Source organism: Periophthalmus magnuspinnatus, chromosome 22 (genome assembly GCF_009829125.3).
Source record: "Periophthalmus magnuspinnatus isolate fPerMag1 chromosome 22, fPerMag1.2.pri, whole genome shotgun sequence".
Lineage (NCBI taxonomy): Eukaryota > Metazoa > Chordata > Actinopteri > Gobiiformes > Gobiidae > Periophthalmus > Periophthalmus magnuspinnatus.
The window spans coordinates 25,439,997-25,450,831 of record NC_047147.1 but is presented as its reverse complement, the minus strand read 5'-3'; the positions used below and the strand labels follow the sequence as shown (position 1 = coordinate 25,450,831).

At 39.3% G+C, this 10,835-nt stretch overlaps 1 protein-coding gene across 5 annotated transcripts in view; it reads left to right on the top strand.

Annotated features, from left to right (window-relative positions):
- LOC117390442 (titin-like) overlaps nt 1-10,835 on the top strand; it is a 46,404-nt gene that overhangs the window by 21,391 nt on the left and 14,178 nt on the right. For all 5 annotated transcript variants that reach the window (XM_055230884.1, XM_055230883.1, XM_055230885.1 and 2 more), the window contains 13 exons: nt 59-208; nt 503-655; nt 1,095-1,336; nt 2,192-4,244; nt 4,733-5,067; nt 5,397-5,541; nt 5,645-5,845; nt 6,116-6,375; nt 7,378-7,534; nt 9,243-9,398; nt 9,821-9,961; nt 10,070-10,246; nt 10,666-10,803. In XM_055230884.1, coding sequence (XP_055086859.1) covers nt 59-208; nt 503-655; nt 1,095-1,336; nt 2,192-4,244; nt 4,733-5,067; nt 5,397-5,541; nt 5,645-5,845; nt 6,116-6,375; nt 7,378-7,534; nt 9,243-9,398; nt 9,821-9,961; nt 10,070-10,246; nt 10,666-10,803 — 4,308 coding nt within the window. The remainder of the gene's footprint in view (nt 1-58; nt 209-502; nt 656-1,094; nt 1,337-2,191; nt 4,245-4,732; nt 5,068-5,396; nt 5,542-5,644; nt 5,846-6,115; nt 6,376-7,377; nt 7,535-9,242; nt 9,399-9,820; nt 9,962-10,069; nt 10,247-10,665; nt 10,804-10,835) is intronic.

The following is a 10,835-nucleotide window of genomic DNA, read 5'->3' as shown; positions in this document are numbered from 1 at the left end:
TGTTATACTTAACTCATTCTAACTCTCTAACTTCATGAGTCTAAAACATTATTTTCAGGAAACATGGGAGATCGTTGATGAATCTTTAGTTGAAACTGAAGGTGTCGAAGAAGAAGTTTGGGAGGAACCAAAAGAATCCAAGTTGAGGGACATTTTCTTAGAGATAAACCTCCTTTCGGAATCTGGACCAAGCTGCCAACTTCTCAAGGTACAAAAGATATGGACAACTTGCATATGTCCATTTTTTAGTAGGTTGAAGTGACTCTGATCTTACCAAATGCTTATTTTGAAATGTTTTATTGTTTTTTAATCTTTTCTACTGTATTCTGCATTATATTGTATTGTAGAAAGGCAGCATAATATTGATGTTTAAAAATCCAAATATGCTTTTCTAATGTATTTTATCCTCCCTCTCCAGTATAAAACCCACCCTAAATTAATCATAAAAACATCACCACATATAACAATTTTATGTAGTCTAACATGTAATGTTGTAATGTAGGTGGAGGAAAGCCCAGAGACTCATTTCACCTGCACCAGACCAGCTCCAGAGCAGGACAGAATGAACCAACTCCTCTGCAAAGTCCTGGTGTGCAAGAACCAGTCTGCAATGCTGAGTCCAACCGATGTGGAACATCAGCTCAAAGAGGCTAAGGTAAGATTACTTACTTACCTGTTTTACATTACTTTTAAAATATTTTTTTCATATATTTGAGCAATAACACATGTTTATCAAAGGAATGCAAAGCAACTTTTAACTTGAGCATACTGTTCAGGAGTTGACCATTACAGTTGTGCTGAGGCATTCACATGAATTTTGGATGTAGAATTTTTAAAGACATTTTTTTTTTTGCCAGTAAAAAAAATGGTTTTAGTTTTATGAGATTATAATATTTTAACTGTAAACCTCACAATACAGTACTCTGATAGGACCATGTAACAGAATACATTACAGTGCAGATATTCACTATTCTGTAACTAAATACTTTTTCAAATATTTTTTTCCAACATTGAATATACATTATTGCAACTATGGTTTTCCAACCATCTAAAAATTGCTATAGTAACATGTATAATTTCTGTGTTTGATATAGGAGTGCAGAGAGGCAGCTGTGGCTCAGGTGTCCCTCCTCTCTGAGCAGAGAAGAGGGGGAGAGATAAGCTCGCAGGCCTCAGAGCTCGTGGAGGATCAGTGGAGATGCTCCGTCCAGGACTTAGACTTAGTTATAGAGAAGAAAGAGGCTGAACTAGATCTGGTGTCTAACTACACCAAAAAACTGGAGGAGGCCAAAGCCACTTTGGCAGAACTAAGGAGCGAGCTGGACACTGCTACAGAGTGAGTGTAGTACTGAAAGAGATAACAAAGAGAAATTATATGTGTAACTATTTTTTTTTAATATGTACCATGTTTTTACTGTAAATACTGCTATAAAAAGCAAATTATACATTTTTTATTGGTGTAGAAGTTAGCCATATTTAAAAATATTCGATGAGTGAATTTTTATCATTAGTGATATAGATAGTAAACATAGTAAATTCAATACCAATGTCTACTGAATGCTTTTTTACTTCCCATAACTAGGGATGCACTGATCTGATATTGGTATTGCAAATTAGCGCCGATATTGAGAAATCCAGGATCGGATATCAGCTTTCAAATAGCGGATCAGCAGATATCCTCGTTGGACATTTTAACTGAAATAATACCACTATTTACTGGTCATAGTTGGCTCAGAATTTTTAAACTTTTGTTTACACAGAGTTGTTCTGTAGTAACTTGAGAGACAAATAACAGCAACATAACACATTTGGATCAGTTTAGTCTTATTTTATTTTTGTTTAAAGAAAATAAATGCTATTTTCAGTCTCTCATTCTCAGTGTGCTGGTATTGGTTGTTATCAGGTATCAGCACATACTTAAAGACAAAATCTGTGTTGGAGCTGAAAATTGGATCGTGTATCCCTACACATCTATTGCAGTATATCAATGAGTTTCATAGTTGTTTTTAATTAAGTAAAAACTTAAAAAATAAAACTATTTTTAGAAAAGCCTAAACCTGTAATCAGTTTTTTATTCCCTCAACCTTTGACCCTTTTAACAGTCTAAAGCAAACTATATTGTGACTGTGGAATTGGCAAAAGAGGAAAATGATTAATATTGTTATTATATTTTCTTTTATTTGTTTTTCAGGTCTCCAGGTGAAAGTTGTTCTGAAGAGGCAGAACGTCTCAGCTCTTTACAGAGGACTTTGGAGAAGAGACGAACCATACTCAACCAACTGATCATAATCTACAGAAAACTATACATTATTTTCCCCAAATCTGAGAGGGCTGCTGCTCAAAACGACATAAAAAATTTGCAAAACCAATGGACACTAGTTGAAAAGAACACTGAAAAATCACTGTACCACAAAAATGCAATTTCCTACGAGACAGACAGCATCAAGACAGAGATGACCAATTTGCAGGGACAACTAGAAGATATTGCTGAAAAGCTTGATAAAATTGAAAATGAAGAGTGGCTATGCGACGAAACACAACAGCTAATTATTTTGAATGCAGACCTTAGTGCTGCAAATGAAAAATACTGCCATTTGAAAGACCGTGTTGAAGAAATCCTACCTAACTCACAATGGGAAAGTGACACTAAAGAAATTCAAGATGGCATCCAAGGAGTTGAAAATAAACTTGGACAAATTGAGAATACAATATGTTCCCAAACCAAAATTAGCAGTAATCCGATTATGGAGAAGATTGTTGCTGTACTAAGAGATGCATTTGCTTGGGCCAAAAAGACAGAAACAGACATTGAAAGTAGACAAAAGAGGGTATCATTGCTTCCTGAACAGGTCCACCATCAACTAAGAGACCTAAAGAAGCTACAATCTGAAGTAATATCCAAACAAGGCCAGTTGGAGGCACTAGTGGACGAAGTGAATGAACTTTTACCACAACTTGATGAAGAACAAGAGGTCCCAATGATCAACACGTCTTTTAAATCTTTGGAAGAATTGTCCAAGTTGACGACTGAAAAGTTAGTCAAAGCTATAAGGGAAACAGAGTCAGGGTTGCAAACCAGAGAGAAGCTATCCCAACAAATTGCAGATTTAGACGCATGGATTATGTCCTATTTGAACAAAGAATCTGTTTGCAGTTCTGAAACGGCAATGGCCATACCAGAATTGGAACGCCAGGCAAGAAAGACCCAAGAAACGATGGATGAAGCTGAAAAACAAGCCAAAATTTGTGAAGCACTTTTGGTAAAGTCTAAAGAAATTGCACCCGAGCTTAGCATTGCAGAGAATTGCCAGCTATTTAACAGGCTTACAACCCTCCAAGATGACATAGATGATATTATCGAAAAGGAAAATGTGAACAAGCACGAGGTGGAGGAATGCATCAAAATGGTAGAATCTAGCAAGCAAAAGTTAGTTCCAATTGAAAAGAGTGTAAGACACATGCTTGTTGATTTGACTCGACCAAAATTCCCGATAACAAGCAAATCCCTACAAGCATTGCAACCGCTGAAAAACACTCTATCTGAACATAAATCTCAAGTCGAACGTTTGGAGCAATGGTTACCTCTAGAAAAATCCAAAGAAATTCAAGGTTTAATCGGTGATCTTGAAAACAAAATGCTCACCATGGAACCCAAAGCGACCGATCATGAGTTGTACCTAAGTTTGAGGAAGGTCTTGGAGGAGTTGAAGGAGAGTATGAAAGACCAAGTTCCAAAAGCTAAAGACGAAACAAAAGATATTGAAAAATACAAGAAATGCCAAAGTTTGCTGGTACACTTTCCTGTGATAAATGTGCTTTGCCAAGAAGTTAGATCAAAATTGCAAGACATTTCAATGGATCTTTACCCATCGCAGTTGAGTGCAGAACAACTAAGGATAAAACAGACAGAAGAGACTCTAAATACAATGGAAACGTCACTAGACAATACTTTGACGATCATTGAAGGCAATTTGATGAAAAGTATGGATTTGGGAATAGAAACTAAAGCATCTATAGCCTTTTTGAAGAATATAAACAAACATTTGAACAAAAAGTTGGCAGTAAAGCTGACGAAAGCAGATGTGGACAGAGAATACGCGAGGATTTTAACCCTGAGGAGGACAGTGGAGATGAGAATAAGAGCCTGGGAGGTGCTCAAGCTGAAGTCAAGCAAGAAAGAGCCAGGAGCAGAGGATCTAATCAAACTGAAGAAGGAGGTTCTGCAAGAGTGTGACGCACAGCTGGTATGTATTCTCATAGCGTTCCTTTGGCAATTTATTGCTGCTTTTTTGTACTACAGTTGCATTCACATATGCAGAATTCTGTGCGAGCTATTTCCTGTATTTCGCAAACTAACCAAATACCAGGAAATGAAATAATAACATTAGTAATTTATATCAAAAGGAGAGTCAATTCTGTCAACTTTTGACAAGTTTTAAACTCCTGTCCAAACCATTTGTCCAGTTGACAGAACTGAATCTCAAGACTAAATAAAACAATTGCTCCATCATTTAATATTAGTCTGTATAACTACAGTAGTAACCAAGTCAGTGTATTGGTTACTACTGTAGGTAAACAGTAGTAACCAATACACTGTTCCATAATAAAAAGATGTTGAAAGGTATACAAATAACTATTTGTACAAGAATAACTAAACTTTTGACTAAAATACATAATGTCTTCTATGCTAATATTCATAACATTGACAACTAACTACTAATGTTTTTCTTAGGAGAGCATCACTGAGGCCAAACAGTCTTTGAGATCCTACATTGTCTCTGTGAGAAGAGTCATCCTCCTTTTCCTCCACTTCGAACTCCCCTTACGGTACTGCTTTGGACCTCGCGGACTCTGCTCTGAGCGATCGGACCAGATCCACAGGTCTATGGACTCTCTGGACCAGGACTTCCAGAAGCTTGTGGACCAACTCAAGACCTGCTTCCCACCAAACCGCCTCCTGTCCTCCTCCGCTGTGACAGAGCTCCAGGAGAAGACCCTGAGTCAGCTGCTGGTCATGATGGCCACAGTGAAGGCGAGGGGGCAGATGGAGCTGGACAAACTCAACAGGTGAGGAATCTAAATCTGAATTTGTATTGAATTTTTAGACGAACAATGCCCATGGCCCTAGCAAAATGACTATTCCCCTGCTATTCAATTTTACCTGCTTTTGAAATGTGAAGTATCCCCTGATCATGTTGGCAAACACTGCGGTAGAATATTAAATAAAACTGAGGAGTGAACAACCTCCTGCTTTGATTTGGTCAAACCATGCATCACTGCAGATATTATTGGTCAATTTAAAAACAATTGGGCAAGAATCTTAACAGTTTCCATACACTAATTTAGATAATAATCCCGCACAGTTACATATAATCATCTGGTTTACGTGTTTGCAGCTGTGTGGAGCAGTACAATCATTTCTGTGAGCTCTGTGACGATATCACCCAGAGACTGGAGAGAGCAGAGGAGAGTGCGAATGGGCTAATGTCCCAGAAAGTCACCTGTCTGAGACACTTCTCCCAACAACAGGAACAACTCAAGGTATGGACAATATTTGAGATTTACAGAATCATATAGTATATTGTAAATCAGATTAAATATATCTAGATTATCCCTACCTTAACCCTGCTCTTTTCTTTTCCAGTCCCTTTGCTCAGAGGTGGACTCCCTGCAGAAATCCCTGTCCGATCTGAGGGAGTGGTGTACAGAACCGAGCTGCAGTCGGCACAGAGAAACAATGGTGGCCATTTTGTTTGCGAGAGTCTGGAGACTGAGACGCTGCTCCAGGAAACTGAGCTCCAGATGTGAACAGAGGATTGCCGAGTGGAGCCACATCGCCGACAGTGTAAGTACTATCAGAGAAACGGCAGATAAATAATGAAATTATAATAATGACTCATTTTTGTCAATTCTTCTGGACACGTTTAAAATGTGTCTTTGAACAGAATCCTATTATTAAAACCTAATCGCAATCATGTTTGTCCGAAAAGTCTTCTGCCCTATTAAAAAGCTTCTTTTTCAGTTGTAAAAATATAATATCTTTTTGACTAATACTATTTTTCATGGTCTATATAGTACATGGTTAACCCAACAGCCCTCTCTCTCTCACACACAGGTGGAGAAGGCAGAGTCAGTCCTATCGCAGGTGGAGGCGGAGCTGCCCTCCTTCTCCGCCCTGAGGAGTGGCACAGAAGAGCTTCATGATGCGGTCCAGTCCTGGGAGCAGTACCAGGACCGACTGGACTGTGAACACCGTGCTCTCTCCGCTCTAGAGCTCAGAGTTGCACGTCTGCTCGGAGTCCCCGCCCACCTGGAACAAGCCCCACCCACACCCCTCTGTCAGCAACTACAGGCCATGCAAACCAGATACAACAGGTGAACTGATTGAACTTTTTTATTTACACTTTTATAAAAGTGTAGATTTTTAAAGAAATCTGTTTTTTTATTCAAAAAGATAGAAAAAAGTTTTTGCATCGTTAAAGCTACCGTCTGAAAGTTTATTAGTTTATTGGCCCATCCCCCCTCCCTCCTCCCCTCACAGGTGCTCTCTGGTCTTCTTCTGTCATGCCAAAGCTGATGCACTATTAGACAGCTGTAACATAGACACCATCTAGTGGTGCTATGTGAGAATACAACACGATCAGTCTAAGTACGTATGGTAACTGTAAAGCATTCATATATTTCTAATTTAAAAAGACATAAACAATTTATTGAGTCCTTAAAGCCAATCTACTCTGCAACTTTCCAGAGCTTTTAAGCATGTTATTTACTCTCTCGAAGTTGAATTTGGAATGAGTCGTGCATGTTTGACCAATCTTTAATTGCTTAGTAATATATATAATATTTTTATTTATGCCAGCATATGCCCACTGCTCTGTACTTACTTCGTTGCCACTGCTCATTTGTGTGATATCCAGCTATACATAGGAGGGGCCGATAGCTACGCAGCTGCTTCTTGCGATGACGTTTTGCATTTCAGCTCCTATTGGGCACTTCAGGTTTCTAATGCAGGAGTCAGCAGACTTGTTTCTTTTATTAAGTCATTTTAGATGATTTTAGATTGCAATTTAAAATGTCCAAATGATAACATAATGATCCATGGTGTCAAAGATTATAACTATGTAGCAGACCCAAGCACATTAGCTCCTCTTTAAAACCTCAAAAAATGTTTTTATCCATGAATGTGATGTTTTTATTTAGTGTGAAAAGTCATGTGTGTATGTAGTTTAGGGAGGAGTAAATTTGAACTGAATAGACTAGATTCCATCCATGTCAGGGTCTCAGCAGCTCTTGAACCAAAATATTTTAGTTTATAAAATTGCATGAAATGACCAGAATAAACATGGAAATAATAATTGTATTTTTTGTCCCTCTCAGTGTGAGTAAGTGCAGCAGTGTGGGCCTGGCCTCCTCTCGCTTAGAACTGGAGGAAAGAGAGAGAAACCGAGTGGAGCTGCAGAGGCTGAAGATTTGGCTGGAGGCTGCAGACCACCTGCTGTCAGAGCCTGAGACCGGCAACGCCCATGAGATACAGGTCAGATATGTTCTCCACGGTGTATTTAGAACAATACAAACTATTATATAATATAACAATAAAATTACTTTCCTCAGTTGTTATATTTTAAAGGTGCTTTATCACATTTTTTTGTATTACTTAAAAGTCCAGTTTAAACTATTTGCAGTGGTCATTACTTACTCCTCGCTTCCCTAACACATTCCTAGCATCGTAATTATTCATCACAATGCCTTTATTAGCACTTTTCACAACTTTCAGAGGCCAGAGCAGAGTTTTGCATTCATGGTTATGGTAATAACAGCTAGCATGCTAACAACACACGTCTTGGCAGCAATGACAAAATATGAACAAAACTGTTATTTCTGAAGCAGCAAACACAAATGCTGAAATGATTTAATATAAAACATCAGATATCTCAAATACTCTGATGACACTGCTGTCCTGGCCCTGGATTACATGGACACACTCACTCACTTCACCCCCCAATCACAGCAATCCATCATCATTAACAACCAAACAGTACAAACAGTGGACAGCTTTAAGTACACTGGGGTTACAATTGACTCTCACTCACATTTGAACATCACATCATGGACATTCATAAAAGAAGTTAACAAAGACTATCAGTAATAAGAAAATTCAAAGGACTCTATGTTTCTCCACACCTGTTATTTCTGTTGTATAAATCCATCATTCAGCCCATCCTACTGTTCCACCTGCTTCTATAACACGCTTACTGTTAAAAACCGGACCAAACTCATTAAAGTAACACACATGGCTGCTAAAATCATAGGACTCACACCCAATCTCACAGATCTAAATAACTGGGCTATTAGACACTTCGCACTCTCCATAATACAGGACTCCACTCACCCCCTCCAGGACCATCTAATCCCTCTGCCTTCAGGACAGAGGTACAGGGCGATCAGGTGCAGGACGGCACGGTTTGATAGAAGCCTGATCCCAGCAGCCATTGCTTTCTTAAACAACAGGCCCCGCTGAGGCATAATGTCTGTTTTGTAATGTGTTTATGTGACTGTGATGTTTGGTGTTTATCTGTGTATGTGGAAAAGAATATCCACTCGGGGACAATAAAGTAAAGTCTAAAGTCTATTGTCAACATAAAGCCTCAAGTAGAAGTATGCAGAAAGAAATGTGCTCTGAAAGTAAAATGTTTCTAGTAAATGTAACTGAATACTACCCATCTACCCACCTGAAGTTAAGGCTTGTACAAATTTGTAACATTTTGGTTGGTTGTCACGAGGCCTGTCCACAGTTGTGAATTGAACTCAGTGACCTGCCCTGTACGGACACCTGAATATCGTTTTACACCGGTACAAAAAGATTGTAGTGAAAGCTTCTACAGTGAAGATCCATGTGGGACAGAGAGAGAACCCAGAATAGAGGGGTGATAATGGGAGGTCTGGTTTCAGCCTGGAGTGGTTCTGGGGATTGGGGACTAAACGACTATGGGCCAAAAACCAAAGAACCATTCATTCAAAGTTTTTGTATTTTCAGACAGTTACTGCACAGGAAAAAAACTGCCTCAATGAAACCTGGACTCAGCTCATCTCTAAGGGCTACATGAACAAATGGGGTTTACTGATGTGCAAACAGGCGTAGAGGAGTGTTTTAGTGAAAAGACAAAAGTTTTATCGTACAAATTAAATACTAGAGAAGATAAGGTACATAAGATAATTAACAGTATGCATATGTCTGATTTCAGGAGGCACTTCTCCATCTGTTTACCCAGAAGGCTTTGCTGCAGCAGATCACAAACTCTATACAAACAAAGTACTCAGAGCCAGACTGTGTGGTTCCGGGTGAGATTGAGGTTCTGCTGCAGGACACCAGGCAGATCATGCAACAAGTCGAACCAAAGGTAAATCATGGCCACCGTCAATAGTGTATGTGCTCGTTGTGTCTTTGGGCAAAACACTTCCATATCCACCCTGCCAATATGAATATAATGTGACACAGCCAGACACCTTGCTGTATTAGCTAATAATTAATACACAATCACTTTTTGCCTACATGCTCATGGAAATTCAGAGCAGATAAGCAGCAGTGATATGCCCCGATAAATACAAAAGAATGGTTTAAGTGTTTTAAATAGAAATAAGAGCAGAGGAGTACAAACTTACATTAGCCTCGGGATGTTGATCGTTGTAAACAATGGACTTGAGGATTTGTCAATGCAAATAAAACACTTAAAAGCACTTAGATTTTCTGAATATTCTCAGTCTGTCTTAGCCAGGCTTGTATAAATGTTGTGGCTAACTCATTGGTTTTGTTCGGTTCCAGGTGAATGACGCTGTGGAGAAGAGTGGTCCCGTTTACAGACTCGGGGCCAAATTGTCAGAGATCCAGTCTGGACTTCACTCACTTCAGAAGAGACTGGACCAGAAGAGCCCCACTGCAGCCGAGGCCAAGGTCACTCAGAAGGTCAGTACAAGAGAGAGAAATAGTATAAGAGACTATTATGTTTATAAGCTCTGTCTTAAAAATGACTACAACATTAATAATCTTGATTCGCTGCCTCTCTCTTTGTAGCGTGTTTGGGATGAGCTGGATGTATGGCACTCCTGTCTGGCTGCTCTAGAGGCAGAGGTGCAGGACCTGGAGAAACCAGAGGAGGCGCTAGTGCTCATGGAGCGACTGGTGGAGGTTCAACAGATTCACGCACAGCTGGCCAAACAGGCGGAGCAGAGGACCACACTGCTCAGCAAGGTGCAGACAAATGCAGTTTTTACCATGAGGCAGAGAAAAAGTCAAATACATGTAAAGCTTAGTCAAAGTTGTAATTTGGTTGATTAATGCACGAGTAATCTGGTATTCTCCTGCATTTGAGCGCTTTGGCCATAGCTCTCTACTTAATTGGAATTACTCCAAAAATCCTGATCCTGGGTCAAACATGTAGGTTTCAAAAATGTCACGTGGCCAATTTTCAACAGTAGAAATTTTAATCAATTGCTTATTATACTAAAATATAGATCAATATTGCAAATTATAGAGAACAAAACGTGGAATAATCATCTGTTTCTTATGTTAGGTTAATACTAACTACCTGAATAAAAGCATAATATTTCTTTAAAGTTTATTTCTATCCCTTAGTGTGTAGTTCACTCTCTTGTCTCGTCTTTATCCAGATCCACACGTGGCTCCAGGAGCATCAGGAGATGATCAACAGCTCCAAGAGCTGGATCAATGAGGCCAAAACGTGGCTCGCTGCTCCAGCCACTTATACCACCGCCAAGTGTCTGAGCAGCCACGTGCACGCCCTTCAGGTAATACACACACACTATAGCGACGTGCACGC